The sequence below is a fragment of the Nilaparvata lugens genome, chromosome 3 (genome assembly GCF_014356525.2).
Source record: "Nilaparvata lugens isolate BPH chromosome 3, ASM1435652v1, whole genome shotgun sequence".
In the NCBI taxonomy this organism is placed as follows: domain Eukaryota; kingdom Metazoa; phylum Arthropoda; class Insecta; order Hemiptera; family Delphacidae; genus Nilaparvata; species Nilaparvata lugens.
Genome location: NC_052506.1, coordinates 15332784 through 15351962, shown reverse-complemented (window position 1 = coordinate 15351962; position 19179 = coordinate 15332784). Strand labels below are relative to the sequence as shown.

The window sequence follows — 19179 nt, the reverse complement described above, 5'->3', positions numbered from 1 at the left end:
TTTCAATAAATATATATTCTTAGAAACAGAATTTAACAGTATCTTCTTCTTCTTCTTTGGCTTCTTCTTCTTCTTCTTCTTCTATCACATTTAAATAGGGTCGGCATTCCTTTCTCTTAGTCTGCCTCTCCACAAAGCCCTATCCAATGCTTCCTCTCTCCTCTAACCACTCTCCCGCAAGTCAGCCGCTATTCTATCTCTCCACTTCATCCAAAACCAAATCCTGCACTCTTCGTCCAACATAATCCTCCTCCCGTCGCTGCACATGCCCAAACCAGCACATCCTTGTCTCCTGCATTTTCTTTCCCAGTGGTCCAACTTTTACAGTGCCTCTGATCAATTCATTTCTTATTTTATCTCTTCTTGTAACCCCACACATTCATCTTAACATTCTCATCTCAGTCACTTCCATCTTCCGTTCCTGTTTTTTTGAAATGGGCCATGTTTCTGTTCCATACAACATAGCTGGCCTCACAACTGATCTATACACTTTTCCCTTCATTTGACAATTCACTCTCTTATCACAAAGAACACCACTCATTTTTCCCCAGTTCATCCATCCACATCTTATTCTATGCTGTATTTCTACATCAAGCCCTCCATCTCTCTGTACACTTGAACCCAGGTACTCAAAACTTGCAACTGTAAGGGTAGCCCATCATTGTTTCCCAATACCAAAGAATCTAACAGTATTAATAATCAATAATTAAACTCAACCTTAATTTGATCTGTAAGCTTGGTTTGTATTTTATGAGAGTTGTTGGCTATTTGCTCTTGTTCTATCTAATCATTGAGTAGAGAACATCGTCTGTGATTCAGATTCCTTCTTCTGTGATTCAATCACAGATTTTCCTAAGATTCACGAGATTGCCGCCTATTAGTTACATTTTATAAACGGTGCCATCTTCATTAATCACTCTGTACAAAGCTGAATGGAATGACGAGGATTTGAGTAATCAGTAAAGATGACATAAGATAGAAAAGGCGACGTGGAGACTCTTCTAAATTACTTTCCGGTTGACGACCGTTTGTTATTAACGACGAGGCCTTCTGGGGGAAGCTGCGGTATTTCAGTAATTAATTTTCATTTTTGTACACAGGTTGAGCTCATTTTAATGAAACTTAAAAAGAATACATTCCCGAGAGGCTAGGTTGTGCCGCTCGCTTCTGCTCAAATTATTAGTTGTTGGGGTGTTTTTGGGTAGGGGTGGGTTGTGGAGGGGGCTGCGACGCGACAAATTTCTTTGAGACGCTGAATGGAGCCGCTCAATTATTCTATTTCCTGTTAACACGTAACCGAGGTCTTCCTACGCTATCGCTATGAACAAGTCACAAAGCTTTTCTGCTGGTCGTCGTTAATGAATAATGTCGTCACCTGTGCAGGCGTCGCGACGTCCAACGTCAGCCAGAGGGGGGGGGGTACAAGAGTGAGGGGAGGACGTCGTGTTAGGAGTTGGCAGGGGATGAAATTTCAGAATTAAAAGGATGGAATTTCCATAATTGCAAGTCTGGTAACCTCTCCTGTTTTCATTATCAGCATTCCTTTGCCTTATCAAAAGAGATTCCCTAATGAAAAAACTTTCCCTCGGATTCATTTTCTCTCCTTGGCGGTTATTAAAAATTTTTACATGCCCTCTCCATTCCCGCCTCCACACGCTCCGCAAGGGCAGTGCAGTTTTTAATTTCGTTTAGAATGAGGAGACAATAACAAGAGCCTGTCCAGGCCTGCGATGAGCAAGCAGCGAATCAAGCTCCCCATCCCCCACAACATTTCACCCCCACCCCTCACCAACCGTCTTCAACCACCGAAACCCCTTTCAGTCGCCGGCTTGACGTTTTCAATAAGCAGCCATCCCAGTATTGTTTTTCTTTATTGAAATTCTATTTGGACACCGCTTACTAATCGAAACTCTTGCACGATATATTATCTGGTACAGTATAAAATAGTTTTGAAGAAAGCATCAGAAATCAGTTGACTCCCAGTCTCCAATCTTCCAATTCATAAAAAAATGAATCGAAAAGACGATGTAATTCAATTTCACCCAACTAATCTAAAAATTTGAAGTGATCTCAATTATCATTACCTGGAAAAATATTTTGTAGAATTTCCACAATCCTGTAAATAAGTCAGTTATTAGGACATTTGAAAAATCCATTCAAGATTGTATATTATTCAATGAAGTACATTTCTATGAAAAACGTATAGTAAAAATTTTATAATCAAAGTATGTTCCCAATTTCCTGATTTCTATAGAATGAATATTAGAGAATATTTGTTATTTTAATATTTTTTTTGGATAGAAATAATGAAACATCAGAGATTAGACATTGGAAACAAACTGTGAAACTAAGATACTTCTTTGGTAGGCTGTCAAATGTCTTCTATAACTCTACTGTTCACAATTTGTTTTCAAAAACCTGAAACTAAACGAATCTTCCTGAGTTTCTCCCGGTGAAGTATTTCAACAAACCTTTACACCCTGTAGTGTACATAATATGAAGCGTTCGAAAAGTCACTTTGCTAAGTATTTCCAAGTACTCTACTTCATTCGCATAATTCAGTGCACAATGACTTTCCGAACACTAGTTATGACAAACTTTCAACCCCAAAGTGAGAGGAGATGATAGGAGACCTCCAGTTCCACTTCCAAACACATCTTCTGCAGTTGTACAAGATTATTGACAATTAAAGTGCACAATGACTTTCCGAACATTATGACGAACTTTCAACCCCGAAGTGAGAGGAGATGATAGGAGACCTGCAGTTCCATTTCCAAACACATCTTCTGCAGTTGTACAAGATTATTGACAAAATCCATTCTTGATGAGATTTTCTGTAATGCTGTCCTTTATTTATGCGTTTGACATTGATATGCGTGCGCTGTGCGCTACCCAGAGCGAATGCAGTGCGTGCGCCGCTCTCAATCGCTAATCGGATCAAGCGTGCGTTCCCACAGACCACGAGGCGTTTGCAAGTCATAAAGTTGCTGCTCAACCCCTGGCCCGATGGCTGGTGACTTTGTCCGAGGGGTGACTTCGCCGCTTATCAGTGAATGCTACTCCAGAAATCTTTTGTCCGACACAAGTTGTGTTCTCAGTGATACCACCCTTCCGCCCATATTTATAACATCATGACGCAGCCTCACCCGTCAAACAGAACACAACATCAAACCTTACCAGCCTTACCAATTCTTCTAATTCGAGTGCCGATCGAGTGACAGAGACAGATGTATTGCATGTGTAAGTTGGAGAGAGTGAGAGAGTAGTCTGTTCCATTAGGCGACCAGTAAAGCTCTTGAATTATTATTGCAACTAGAAGCGTGCAACCGACGACGCCCTACTTATCTCTATAATCACCGTTATTGTCATTCTGATGACGATGATACTAATGTGGCAGATTTAAACAAGAGCGATTCATCAAGCTCTCCTCTCCTCCACACCCCTCTCCGTCACTCAACCCCACTCTCATTACTTTCAAGTGATCGCTTATCTTAATGAAAATTCTGCCTCGTCCCATGAGGGCGATGCTAATTCGAAATGTGTATCTATCAGAAACTGATTACCTTGCAACTGTGAGACCAAATTGGAAACTTGACTGATTATAACTGTTGTGACCATAGTTGGGGCGGAAATTGAATGGGAATCAAGCACTACTACAATTCTGTAATTTTGTGAATTTATATGAGTAGAATAAATCATGAATGAATGAATGATGATTGAAATGTTGTGTACATGTGAGTCTTTTGCTTTGAAAACCAGAAAACTATGAGTTCAAAGAATAAGTTGTTTGAATATGCATTTGAAAAAAAATATTATACAAAAAGATATATATTATATTATTATTTTATAAGTAGAAAATATGATATATACGAAGAAAAACAAAAGGTACTTTTCGGTTTGGTGTTTGAACGTTTGAAGCAGATCTGGAGATCACGCGGAGCTGTGCCGGAAACTCCGTTGCTGGGTTTCCAGGATAATTATTATAAACTGTTAATTCCTGCGGCTACTCATGATATGTACAAGTGGCTTAGAGAAAAATATGTTCTTTGTGAAGTAGGTCAAAATAATCGGTTAGAGTAGGCATCATTCAGAGTAATAAGTCAAAAGAAAACTTGATGATTATATTTTTAATGAAAAAGTAGCTAAGAGGAAAAATATCTGCTCCTAGGGACATAATGAGAGAAAATTACAAATGGGGACCATTGAGGTATTTAATAATATATTGAGAACTTGTAACTTTGACAAGTTTGATCAACCTTTAATTACATTTTAAAAGAGTGATCAAAATCAAAGTGGACAACAGTTTCAATAAACTGATGAAACGACAGTTTTCAATGATAGATGAAGATTCTCATTCAAACTGTATCACTTTTCAAGCATCCCTCCAATGTGTCTCGCATCAAATATTAATTTCTTTCAAATACTTCGTGTCCACATATCTGAAGTCCAGCAATCATCCTTTCATTGACTCAATCTATTTATTCCCTCACCAATATCACATAATCACGTATAAGATAATTGTTGTTTGTATTATTGAGGGTGAATTGTATAGGTATTCATACTAAATAGAACAATTTGAATGGGCTGCAGCCACTTATTCATAAAAATAACGAGTAACTAGTTCTGGCTCTTACATCATTATTAATCAATAGCTGCCCTGCTCAATACATCGGGTTAACTGAAATTTTATATTCCGAATCTACTTACTCATCCGTTTCCATGAATGTTTGTGTCAATTTGAAGGCTCCAATATATTCAACAACTAAAACCTTGGAACAAACCATGATATGATTCTATTATTATTCATTATTCATTCATTATTCATTAGAAAGAGAAATCATCAAATTAATTAGTGGGACGTTTTTTATTCCTGATATTCTGCTAACTAGAGGAAAAAACATTGGTTACTTCTCGTTAGCTACTAGACTCACATCACTGTCATTGAACATTCGAGATTTTGGTGCGCATGAAGATTTCCAGGTATAACATTCGTTCAAAACATGATGTAATGTGTGAGAGCGCCAAGTCTGAGGGTGCTTTCACACAAATGAGTTTTCTTTCAAGGCTGATTGTAGAAGCAGAACTCACCGGTGTAGCGAACAATGGCTGTTCACCAACCCTCGTCTAGGGAGAGAGGGAGAGAGAGAGTGAGTGAGAGTGAGAGAGGTCCAAGTGTCGACAAATCTCGGGTGCTACGCAACGCAATGCCGTCCGACCCCTAATTAGCGTACACTACAAGTTCGTTGACTATAGAAATCGACCCCGTTCCGAGGAGGAGAAGCAGCTGGCAGCTCTCTGCTCTGCCTGGGGCAACTGGCTTCTCTTCAATAGCTCGCACGTCTCAACAGTTCGGCTCTATCAAATCCTGCATCCGTCTAATCCGCTAAGGACGCCGAATACTATACTAACTAGCAGCCAGGTCCAAAAGGGAGGAAGGTGGTTGAGGAGTCAGAACCTGCGATTGATCTTGGCAAAATTGATTTAAAGAAGAGAACTTCTTCTACAATACAGCCTTAAGTTTTGATTGAGAGCTGTGGGATTGAGCTCACGGTTGTGATTGAGAGTTCTTCTTCTTATTTATTATTATTATTATTATTGAATTCTTGAAAATAAGAAAAATATTCTAAATATTCAGATTAATACGTTGTGATTCAGAGCTATGTGATTAAACTGTTTAATAAAGGAATACTGCTTAATGCGTTGTGATTGGAAGTAGTTATTGAAAATATGGAAAACTCTTTCAAGAATACAACTCAGATACCTTTGAGTTGTTAGAGTATGAGCTCTAATGATTTGTCAGACTATCAATAATTATTGCTTTTCCCTGAACCCCAATTTTCCATGAGAAATACAAAAATTCAATAATTTAATAAACCTCTTATAAATCATTCTGATTGAATCAAGTCGCCAAAATTCATGAATTTTCGCCTTAAGATAATCAAAACTCTATCATGTCTAACTCTAAACAATAGATTTACAGATGAAAGTAAATTGGAAATTGCATTTGCTCAAATGCTGATTAATGAATAATTATTATTAAACGAAATTCCAATCAAATGCTGCGAATCACCCCTAAGACTTCTGCTACTGCAAATATTGACAAATAATTTTTGTATAGTAGCGCTCATCGAATTTCCATCTAGCTGTTTACCCTGTTGTCAATATTTGCAGTAGCAGAAGTCTTCGGGGTGATTCACAGCATTTAATTGGAATTTCGTTTAATAACAATTCATTATTTTGAAGAGTACATGATAAATATCATGATCAAAATTAGCAAAAATGTTCCAATTAATGGTGATTTGAGTGTGATATTTTTGTTTTTTATTCTGTTTTTAACCGTAAAAATGAAAAATTCTCAGTTTTCGTTGTTTTTTAGTGAAAATGGACTAAATTTTAGAAAAGTGAAACCATAACCCTATTTAGGACTTTTAAAAGTTATCTAAATTTGGGAGAGAAATAGTACAAGGAGTATCCTTAGTTTTTCTCTCCCAATCAGTGCTAGTTTGTGAAAATTATAAATAAATAAATATTAGAAAGTTGGTATAACAGTCTTTATAATGTATACTATTCGTTGAGCTTTGTTAAGTTAAAACCTATACATAAAACTGAAAGGATTTTTTTAGATTGATCACAAGCCTCTCCTTTCCTCACGAGCGATCACATTCAACTCTGAGATCATGAGATGAACATTACTTTTGTTGATTGTATTGAATTTATAAAGATTTGTCTATTTGTGATTGTATAAAATTCACTATAGTGAGATTCACTTTAAACTTTAATTATTTATTTATTTATTCACATTTCATAATACACAAATCAAATATATGATCAGAAATGGACCAACTGACCCAACCCAAAACTGTTCCCTTTCCGAATCTCGATAGAAGTAATGTCTTGAACGTAGATTATGTTCTTCACTTTTCAAGTCCAAAAATAAACAAACCAAAATTTAGAATTTAATTCGATTGAAAACTAAGAAGAATGAAAAAAATTAGTTTAATGGGAAGCATTTATTTTATTCATGAGAAATTCTGATGACAGTGTAAAGTGAATCTGTCATTAGGACAAAATGATGTAAGCATTAATTCAATAGATTGCGCTAAACGAGAACACCTAATGTATTTCTAGATCGCAAACAAGCTGTACGGTTTCATGATGGAATCAATTATTGTTTTGATGGGATAAGCTTACTATTTCAATTCAGATTACGATAGGCCCAGCTAGCGGTGGTTGGTGGAAAGGAGGTTAGCAGGTTAGCACTTGCATATCAGGGGTTGTTTTCGAGCAGCGAGCGACGGCCGCTGAAGGAAATTGGCTTCGAGTGCTGAGTGCTGAGAAACTCGTTACGCGAAAAGGGTAACGACCGACAAAGAGCGAACAGAGTGTCATAAAGATGGTTATTCAATCAAGATACAAACATTAATATCCTCCGTCTGCAGACGCCAAGAAGAAAGCACCAGCGGCAAAGGTGCAAAGTCAGGAAATCAAGGGGAAATTGTAGCCAACAAATCAGATCATTCGAATGAAATCACTTTGGCGTGTTTGTGCGCGGCGTGCTGACTTGTGCCTGCGTCGGCCCAATTAATCGATGACATTTCAAACGACGGCGCCTCAATATTCGATTCCTTTTCATTATGCTCTTTTCAAGTTGCAATTTCCCGGACAGCAAATCTTTCGTTGCTGCCATGAATCAAATCGTTGCTTCTCGACAAGTCGCAGTCGAAGCCGACTTGCAACTGGCAACTGTTGATTCGCTTTGCCACAATTCACTTCAGTTGGCTGCGTCTTCACATTATCCAATTTCAATGCTTACGGTTCTTCAGTTGATCAAACTCTACAGTCTAAACTTTTCTCTTGATGAAGAGATTAGATTTTCTCTTGATTCGATGATTGATCAAGCACTGACCATCAAGTCTTTCAATATTTGATCCATTATTTATAATATTTTCAAAACTCCTTTTATTAGGTAGCCATGAAATGATTATGAAATATCATCGGTTATTTGAGGAGAGAATATCAGAGCTGAAGAATTGACATATATTGAATTTTTCGTTTTTATCATTTGGCGTTTGTGAAGTTTACAGGTCCACGTTCTCATCCCTTACGTGACTAGTTCAAGACGATACTAATGACTAGTTTAACCTATTGACGATATACTATCTGATAGTTGAATAATGAATTGAAATCGGATTAATGTAGTGGATTTCATCTATTTTAACCTATTTTTGGACAATTTCTATATAAATTTGAGAAAGGAACAATTTTGGGCTTTAAGCCTGTTCCTTTCCCAATCATTCATAGTTGAGAATGATATTGTATGATATTATATGATATTGAGCCTATGTCTCAATGTATAAATAAATTAGATGTTTTATTCTCTTTCTCCTTATTCTCTTTTATAACCCTACACTATGAAAGAAAAAAGTGAGTGCCGAAGATATTCAGAGTAGAATAATTTCAATGGATCGGCAAAATTTTATTAAAATATCACTTAATTCAACCAGTTTGTGAAAAAATGTGAATTCACAACACTGCTGACAAACATTTAGAGTATTGTGATATCCAAGGAATTCAAAATATCATTGGAAATAGCATAATATTATAAATGCTATTTTGCTGGTAACAAGCTCTATGATCAACTTCATCTACTATTCCAATCAAATCTATAACCGTACTTGGAACTATTCAAAACTATGGAGTTTATACTCCTAGTTCATATTATGTAATCTATGAATCTTATAGATATTCATACACCTAAGAATTTTAGAAAATATTGCTCATGAGCTCATCACGGCACTCGTAAATGTATAATGTTAATAATCATTCTTTTGATAAATACATAGACATCGTCAGGTACGTACATACAAAAACAACACAAAACAATTCGATGTTTTTTAACGGGTAGTATTATATTCTACTAGACAGCTGATTTATGATGAATAATTCTATAGTCTGATTTCTACTCTATAATAACTAGTAGTTCTGTGAACAGTAGACCTCGCGCAGTCATGAACCACAGTCTCCTCGTATACTGTCCATCAGAGTAAATCCTGTCTGTATGTCGTGTCGGCGAGATATCGGTGTGAAAACGGCTAATGGCTGTTGGGGTTGGTGTATCAAAAATGCTAACATCAAAACCTAATCTCCTTCAAGACATACTGGCAACAGGACAGCCCGAGTTCAAAGCAGAGAAAGGTCGAGAGAAAATACATGTTATTTTAGTTATTAATTGATGCGTTATTGCATGCAATCAATAGTTCATAAAAGTTGCATTCAATGAGGCATGCAATTAATAGTCCACACAGCAGCTGATTTTCCACCAAGTTACATTGAGATATTGAATCGCATGCGTCATTGCATGCAGTTTATAATCCACTCGATAGCTGATTTATGATGAATGATCCTATAGTCTGAATTTTACTCTAATATTGGTGTATGAAGGAGGCTTCTTTTCCTTTTATATTATTCTTGAAATTCAAAATTTCCAAAAACCTTGTACATACTTCGACGCGCAATTTAAAAAGGCACATACCTGTCAAATTTCATGAAAATCTATTGCTGCGTTTCGCCGTAAATGCGCAACATATAAACACTTAAACATAAAGAGAAATGCAAAACCGTCACTTCGCTCGCTCAACTATAGTATATATAATAGTAATACTATAGTTATTGAATAGAGCAAAAAATGAAAACAACAAACAAAACATGACAAAAAGAACATATTACATTTATAACAATGAATCACATGCATATCAGTTACAAATTTACTTCGTGAAATCTCATCTGAAATTACCAAGTAAGCTTATATCACAAAATTTATTGTTGAAGAATGATCTCCATAATTCTCTTACCCAGCGATACTTGATGATCTTCTCTCAATTTCCAATACTACCCTATGTTTAGCCAGAGCTATGCGTAAGACTTCTGTAAACGAAAGGGCACGTGGAGAAAACACAAGAATGAATTAAAATCGTGTGTCTGGTCGTGGCAGCTCGTTAGTTGCGGTTGTAATATCGCTGAGAGGGTTGTTCGGAAGGTGGGGGTGGTTTTTTGTGTTGTGCAGAGGCAATAACATAGCTTTCCTTGGAGGGATTTTGCTTTGAGTGTGCTGACTAGTGAGTGTTTTGGCTGTTGGGTGACCGATGATCGCAGAGGGCCGCCCGGGCGACATCATACATCACCAACTTAACGATAAGAGCTTCAGCTCGCCGTCCCAAGACGGTAATCACGGTGCAAGAACGACCATCGTTCAATTCGACTGGGACAGCGAGCGGCCCGTGAGACAAGCCAAGTCTAATGGCCAAGTTAGTCGAGTCGTCTTGTCAAACTCCGAATCCCCCAGCGCTGTGAGCTGTGCAGCCCAGCTGCTGCACAAATTACTGGTCGCATCTTCAAATTGGAGTTATGCCTATAAGAACATCCCCAAACGCAGCCAAGTTCGAACTGGAATTGAAATTTATCTGTGTAGCAATCTGGAATAGATATTATCAAATCGTAATTTGGGCAAGTCTCTGGAGACAAACCATTCTGTTAATCCAAATTAATCAATACGCAGGGTAATTACGTTCTAGCCGCCAATCAATCAATTTCCATCTTCAACAGATTGCATTCTAATCCCTCCTTAATTGAAAATAAATTGTTGGAATCCCAGTTTAATTTGATTTTGAATGGAATGCTGCTATCAATATGTATGGAAATCATAATACAGGTCTACATAGGAAAAACATATATAATTAATTTTTCCATGATCTGATTTTTATATTAACAATAGATAGCTTGTTGGGTTTGTACTATGTTACCTTTTGAAGATTCTATAGTAATGTGAGATCCTGACATCCAAAACAGGACTTGGGAATTAAGCAGAAAGTTCAGTGAGGAATGAAGCAGGTATAAGGAAAATATGATATAATAATGATGATGAGCTGAATGGGGGTCAGAAAGAGATGTGAAAAAAAGAGGAAGTAAAAGAAAATGTATTTCTTGAGTTTATTATGAATTTATTTCATTTGAAAATACTATTGTACAAAAACGTATATTCTCCTCCAGTATTGGATATACTAATCATCCATTAGAGTATAATATTTCAACAATGGCGCATAATTCAATAATTGGTGCGGCGGAGAAGCATTCGATTTGAGCTGATCTACTTGAAGCGAATGAGCAAACATAAAGTGGTGCAATCAGGACTGGGTATTCAAGTAGTCGTCAATCCACATTCATTCTATCTATGGAAATTTAATCAGCGGCCGATTGAAATTGAAGGGTTCTTGAGCAGCTGTTGGCTCTTAATTTAGCAGTTTGTATTTCATTAGGTGGCAGCGAACGGATGGAAGGGAAGAAAGGAAAGTGGCGGCTAAGACGCTGAGGGGTTAGAGACAACTCGAGCGAATTACTTCTTTCAATGCCTGCTTGATTGGCGGCGACGACAGTGGATCTTGTCACTGGAACGAGGTGCGCTTGTTCTGTACAATAATAGTGTAAAATGACGGCATCCCGAACGCATTGTTCAATGTAGACGCGGCGGATCACCGAGCTATGATAGAGGGGGAGGAAGGGAGAGGTGGCTGTTTCAGAAAATCTCGAGCAGCGCGCGAGTGTTGTGTGGAAATATTGGGCTGAGGGTGCACTACACAGCATAACAACCCTCTACCCTACACCAGAACCGGCACAGGTCCACACGCGTAGGCACCGCTCCGTAGACTTTGCCGCCGATTTCCCATTACACTGACGTAGCTGCGCAAACTTTTAAAACCAATCTCATTAATTCCTTTCGCATTTGGCGCGGGGCGCGGCGGGACGAGATCCTTTCAATGCCTTTATAATGTCATTATCCGTTGCCCCCTACTCCGATCACGTGGTCGCTAGTACGCATGCGCGCACCAAAGCTCTGCTCCGCAAGGGTACCAAACTCAAATAACACTCAGTTGGTTCCGATGCGTCGCGTCACAATGTGCTCTCACCTAATCACACGTTACTCACGATGATAACAAACACTGTGTTTTATCAAGTTTATCAATTCAATTAAATCTCAACCCAATTACGAAGTTTACTCACGTTGAATCATTTCATTCAATCTGAAGATACTGCTCAGATCAAATCCTATCAAACAGGTGTTCTCGGAAATATCATTCAACTGTATTTTTCATCAGTAGGCCTTGTTTGTGATCATTATCAACTTTCCTTCAACCCATGAGTGTTGTATCTAATAAGGGAGATCCAAATGTGGTGTTCTAAAAGTGTTCTCAATGTGATAAGGAACTCGGTGGACTACTGAAGGCTTCATTTTCTACTAATCTACAAGATCTACTTTAAAAGTTTACAAGGGTATCCTACTGCAAACTGTATTTTGTGATACGATATCAGAATGATCACTCCTGGAGAGAGTCGTCTACTTGCGAACAATGGTCAACAACACATCAGTGAGTAATAATGATCATACAAACAATATTACAATAGCTCATAGAACTTGCAGGAATAAGTTGAAAACAATCAATCACTTCACCAAATGTGTGACACGATTGTTTGAATATGTTTGATTGTATAATGATGTGTGTTCTTGAACACACTTTAAGAACAGAAAAGAGAGTCATGATTGTCAAACTAAAGGCATGGCTGTTGGATACATTCAGAAGCATTTGAATATATTCAAATACTTGTTAGTTAAGTAGCCCCACACTATATTGGCATGGTTTATTTATTATTTTATTGCTGTAATAGGCTTAAATTGAGAGTGAAAACTATGAAAATAGAGCTACACTTCCCTAGGGATTAGATGAGTCCCAATGATTGTCATGAACATTCAGTTTTTTTATTGTAAATCAATGAGCATTGAAGGCTGAGAAAATATTTAAAGAAGGTTCGGTTTCCAACTACATTGGCACTGAGGTGTCAACACTATTCCATGCATCTTGCTTGCTTTCCAATGAGCTTGTTAACATGAGTGCATCTGAGAGTTGTAATTATGCAATAGAGTATTAGTCGATAGTATTAGTCAGCTAATGTGTTTTACTTCAAATATTGATAGATTGAAACTAATTGTTTGAAACTCAATCTGTTTGCTCTCACAGTTGGTTTTAGATAATGGAAATACAGTACTATCGATGTATATTTATTCAACTAGTGAGGTTGAAGGCTATTGATGAAATTACAATCTATTTTCATAAAAATATGGTGATTTATTCCAAAGTTTCCATAGAAGATGAATGCATGGAGGCGAAGCTTCATTGCAGAGAATTTTATTCCAGATTAGGTTTGATCTTTCTTCAGTCATTTTGAAATTATTATTTCAATTTTATTTATAGATTTGCGCCCTAATTTGAAGTTTTATTGGTTGAAATGTCACCAGCGGGCACAAAATCTTTTCTCTTTCAGGAAATATACTCAAGAATTCTGGAATAAAGTAGTTGTATGGTGTGGCATAGAGCTTAACTACAGGTCAATATCAATATCATCAACAATCTTCGAGTGCTGATTCAAGATTTTGAATTGTACCCTTTTCCCTTGTACTCAAAGAGTACAAGGATACAAGAAGACAATATCTTTATACGTCATTAAATAAAAAAGGTCCACAACAGGCATCGTCAAATACAGTAGGTTGATAGTGTAGAATGGAGCTTAACTACAGTTAAATATCATCAACACTTTCCAGTCATTTAGATTGCGCTCTACTGCAAAACGTTACACACTTTACAGAATGTAATTTTCTTCTGGGAGGTGTCAAATATGCAATCAATTCATAACATCAAGCTAATTAAGAGCCATAAGTAGCAAGCTGCCGTCATTATGTAGGAAGAAGCGTTCGCGTTGACACAGTGAAGTGAAGAGAACAACAATAACCAACAAACTGGTTGCCGCGCAGAGTAATTAAACGATAGTGTCGTGATTGCATCCAAGATGGCGACGGCCCACAAACTTTCAATAGTTAATTGAAAATGAGCGGCAATAGAAAGAGAGCGAACTGAATGAGAAAATTACCCTTTTCCCGGATATCGATGGATCGGTTCTTGTCCATTGAGTTCAAGGTCCATTACACTTTCCAATCTTCCACATGGGGTGCACCATGCACCATGCACCTCATCACCTCATCCTCTACTCTACTTCCCACTCTATCAATTAAAATACATTTCCTTATGAAACTCAGTCACGGCTCTATTCGTAGATAATTGGGAAACTATAGGCCTACTAAAGCCTGAAACAATGAGGACCTTCCAAATAAATTTGAAATTCATTCATTCAAGAAATGATGGTGTCTGCTCGGTGAAAATGCATGCATCATGAATTGTGAATCCATTAACTTAGTGAAATGATGGTGTCTGCACGGTAAAGATGCATATCATTATGAAAATCAATCACGTTTCCATTTTGAGGGGTTCAAGTTGACTGCAGCTATTCGTAAGGCCTATTGACGGTGGTCCTTTGACGGTAGCCCATTCAGGCGGTGGGACCTTCCCCCAAGGGACTCCCCACCATACAAATTTACTTTTACTGCAGCTTGAAGAGGTTTGCTGGAGAAATTCGCTCTTATTCTTTAAGAAACATGTGATACCGATTACAATGAAGGTGTCAGAAGGTGTTGTATAGAGTGGATTGGACATCATTAAACGACCTATCATGAAATTTTCATCCCATTAAGAAATATGTGCTTTCTCTACATAAAATTTAGTAATTTGTATATGTCTGAGCAAAAAAAAATTGAGTCCAAGTTTATTTTTCAGTGGAATACATCCTCAGTATTCAGTTGTGAATTCATCCTCATATTTGCAGCTTTCTAGGCTACTCATGAACATTAGAGGATAAATAATATTTGAAATATATGTTTTACTATTGAATTTCAATTTGGGAATAGTTCTAGGAGACCAGGATTTATCGTTCAGATTTACAGACATTCAATGTTGGTTTGAGCAGTAACTACAGAAGCTTTTCAAAACTACTCCTAATATCAGATAATTTTAATAAAACTATGATAGGTCCAATGAATGCAGAATACTGAATTGACTAATCAAAAACTACTTTTATAGAAACGGAGGTGAACGTCAGCTATTATTCAGATGAGGTAATTATCTAACAATAGCTTAATATTGTCAGAAATCATTGCTGAATTGCCGCTAATAGAAATGAGCCCACTAAGAAAGAACAACAAAAGAGAAAATTTAGAGCCCAACAATATGTCACGTGATAATAGTCTGGGACATTTTTACGGAACAATACAAAGTTGAAACCTTTTAGTGCGACATTTGTTGTAAATTAAGGTACCTTGTGATCTACGCGAAGGAAGATGAAGTGACTGTGATGAACTCTAATGAAGTATTGTAATGCAGTGCTTGCTGCCTCTGGTTTTCACTCTCCACAATATTAACAATGACTTTTAATACGAGCTGCTCTTTGTGTAGGCAGCCCGCTCTTAATTGCTCATGCTCTACTGACGAAATAAGGGCTTTCTTGCTCCAACTCTAATCTGTGTCCAATGTCTTCTTATGCACTCTTGTTCTGAGTAGAATGGTGGAACGTGTAAGCGTCTTTCCTATCATTAGCAGCTCTACATAGAGCAAAGATTAAAATTTGCTTTGAAAACTGAATTCTCTTTACATTTATTCTTATTTACTCTGGATACACCACGAATAAGAGTGGTTAAGATCCAAAGGCGAATAAACGTAGGCGAATTACGAAGTTCGTAAAGGCGAAGGTGCGTACAGGCTTCACTTTTCATCAGCTTATGCTATGCTTATTATATCTGAATCTTATTTTTTCTGTACGAATACAGATTTAATGAGACTAGCATCAGCTGATGATAAGTGAAATGTGCGTGTTCGTGGCACATAAGTCTGTACGCACCTTGACAAGATTGAGCACCACGTGTGAAAACATTAAATTGAATAGGATTTTGATGAAAATCAATTAATTTACTTAGTTCACTTATGCCCGGTTGCATAGTCGTTCCATAAAGTCACCCATAGCTAACAGAGCCATTAGTTAACAGCTCACACATAAATAGCTTATTCATGGCAGATTCGTTTGCCCTCCCTCCCGGTCTATGGCTCTGATAAGGCAAACACATGTCACACTGCTGCTCATACCACTTTTTGCGCGGTATGCTTCTATCCAACTATTGTACTTCTATCCAACTAAGTTTACTCTACTTATATAATCATCAGACATACAGAATCAATATTCTAGAGATTCCATGATAAGAAGCTAGTACTGCTGATAGTGATGAGTAATGATCGAACCAAATAGTAAAACGCGAGTCCAATATTATAATCTTTCCATTGAACGTCTTTCACAATCGGCTCAGACCGATTTAGATAGTCGTCTAATAAAGTTAGCAATAAAGAGGAGTTCAATATTTCCTGGCTTTTATTGCATTGGGGAGAAGTTAAATTGAAATGGGGGAAATTCAATTGGTTTATATTGTTGGCGACGACACGAAGCGATCAGTTGATGATAATCGATCTGTATTGGAACGACAGAGAGCATTAACGGGTCGATTAATAATAATTGGACGAGGGGGCTCTTCTGTGGGTTGACTTAAATGGGGTTGTGTATTGAAGGCGAGGTGCGATGGAAAATGAAGCTGGCTTCAATCGGTGAACGATCTTACCTCTCTCTTATATGCGCGCTAGCTGCTCTTCCCCAGTTGCCTTTTCAACAGAACGAACGAGTGCTAGTGTTATAAATTCCCGCACACAAGCGAAAGAGATCTCGAGCTGGCGCGGTGTCTGCTGAGCAGGAGGAGGGGAAGCGGCAGATGAAGGAGAAGAGTTCTTCATAGAGCACCGGGTGCGTTTTGGATGAAGAGTAGGAAAAGGAGGAGGAGGCGAATCAAATGGAGAGTGAAAGAGAGCGAGTGATGTTTGGGTGGTGAGCAAGAGGGAAGGCAGAAGCAATTTCAGGTTGAAAATTGAAAATGGATCTGAGCGGCTGATAGTGACAAAGTTTCTGGATCCTGTTTGCCCACTCTCAATTACATTCAGTAATGGGCAAACATCATTATGGTCTGTTACTTAATGCGGTCTGAGTGAGAGCAGGGAGGGTACCACCCTTCCCCTTCACACCGCCCCCACCCTATTGTTGGAGTGCTTTAACCGAATTCCTCTTTCGCCCTCCGCCCACCCACCCTGCCGTGGCTTACAGCAAGCTCGGCCAGCTACGAGTTTTACACATTCAATTGAAACACCGAGAGTGACTTAATGCTCTGTACCAATCATTGGTCGGCCAGTGTGTGTGTGTGTGTGTGTGAGTGATGTGTCAATGTAAATAGGAAAGCGAGCACTCACGCACACACACAGGCATCTTTTGGAAATAATGTAACTAGTTGTAGAATCATCCCCTATGTGATTTTCACTTGTAGGTGAGCAAAACGATTCAATCAAGTTTCATAATTGAAAGTAGGTGCTCTGTAGAGAAATCATAATGAATCTTCAAAGATTTTTATTTCTTATTATAGGGAGCTATTATTACGGGAGAGTAAAGAGTCTCACAAGAAAACCAGAGCTCTGTCTTCAGGAATCAAATGGTCGATGAGTATAGAACCCTATGTTCTTCATTCTACAGATACATTCTCACAAATTATTGTGCTTTTTCAACATGGGATGACAACAAATGAAGATTTATAATTCAGAATGCATAACCTATAACCCATAAATAGGGTTGAGATGACAAGATGAAAGAGTAAGGAATTGTAACAAACTATTCCAAGATTTACTTCATAGGTTTTGCTTCCTTTCACTTTGATAACTAACTGAAAATTGTTAATAGTTTATTGTTGTTCAATCTTCATCCATGAAGATCAAATAGTATAAATCCACCCATAACTTTTATATAGTACAGTAATGTGGAATACCATTTTCAAGTTTTGTCGAACTCAACTATCCTAATTACTTGTATTGCACTTGCAGATCTGGTGCAGAGATTTTAGAGACAATTATAAAAAGCATAAAAAAGTTGAAAATACAATGTTTCTTAGAAGAGGAACATATCATACAATTTGAGGAGAGAGCAGACATTACAGCAATTTAAGAAAAGAAAGGAATATTCCTGATTAAGTTTTAATTTTCTGCCTTTATACAGAATCAGCAGGACATCAAAGAGAACTATCACTGCTTTTTAATTATTTTAGAGAATAAAATCAGCAGGACATCTAAGAGAACCATCACTGCTTTTTAGTTATTTTAGAGAATAGCCTATTTTTTAAATTGAGCGCCTGAACCCAAAAAACTTGATAGAACTGGAGAAGAAATATCAATAGAATATTCGATGGGAACAGGCACTATCAGACAATTTATTTTTACATTGATTTGGTGTTGTTTGTCAATGCTGTGCAAGTTCGTTATTGATTAATGAACAATTACATTTTGCAATTCTTTGGAGTGTGTATGAAACTTAATTAATTTTCAATCTCGGATATGTTGCTGAGGCTGATGTGAGAAAATTAATTTACACTCTATCATACAAAGGACCACAACTGCAACAAAAAAGCAGCTGCTCTTCTCTCTTTTTCCACTGCCAACTCTCACATAATTCCATCCTTCTCCACCAATCTTCTTCTACCCTCTTTCATTCACCTCTTCATTAAAGTCCTTCCAAGAACAAACTCGTGGAATAATTTCAATTAATTTTCTCCCAGAATCCATAAGATACTCCTATAACAATTTCAAGCAGAGATTCAATTTTCCGCCTGAGATTTCCAAGAAGAATAACCTTAATAAGATCGTTCATTACAATGTTCATGTATTTTCTACGATTTTTCGAAATATACAATACTTTCTCAGGTCTGAAATGAATTCTATGACTGCAATGCTACTGTAGCTATATAGCTCTTTATTAACATTTTATTGATTTCCCTTGTAGTTTCTCTAGAAGCAATATTATTACTTAATAATCATTGTCGAATTTCTAAAGCGTAGCATAGAATGCTAACAATAAAACAGTATTTCAGGCAGAATGGAACATGTTCTGTGGACTCTGTATTGGAAGGATTCAAGGGAATATGTATTTCATTATAAAATACTGTTGAGCTTTTTAAAATTATACTTTTTTGAAATTGCTTTCACGTTTTATCCCAATTTCAATCACAGTATAATATGTTGTTATGAACTTCAGGATATACCAAGCCCTAGAAGCTTATTGAATGAGTCTGTTGCTGATCTCATGATCTCATCAATCGTTGGCTCTGAACTCTGT

At 37.3% G+C, this 19179-nt stretch overlaps 1 protein-coding gene across 1 annotated transcript in view; it reads left to right on the top strand.

Annotated features, from left to right (window-relative positions):
• Positions 1-11876: 11876 nt before the first annotated feature.
• Positions 11877-19179, top strand: part of LOC111058964 (LIM domain only protein 3) — a 33358-nt gene continuing 26055 nt past the window's right edge. Inside the window, exon 1 of the mRNA XM_039423022.1 lies at positions 11877-12419. Within this exon, the coding sequence (XP_039278956.1) occupies positions 12365-12419 (55 nt within the window). The 5' untranslated portion in view covers positions 11877-12364. The remainder of the gene's footprint in view (positions 12420-19179) is intronic.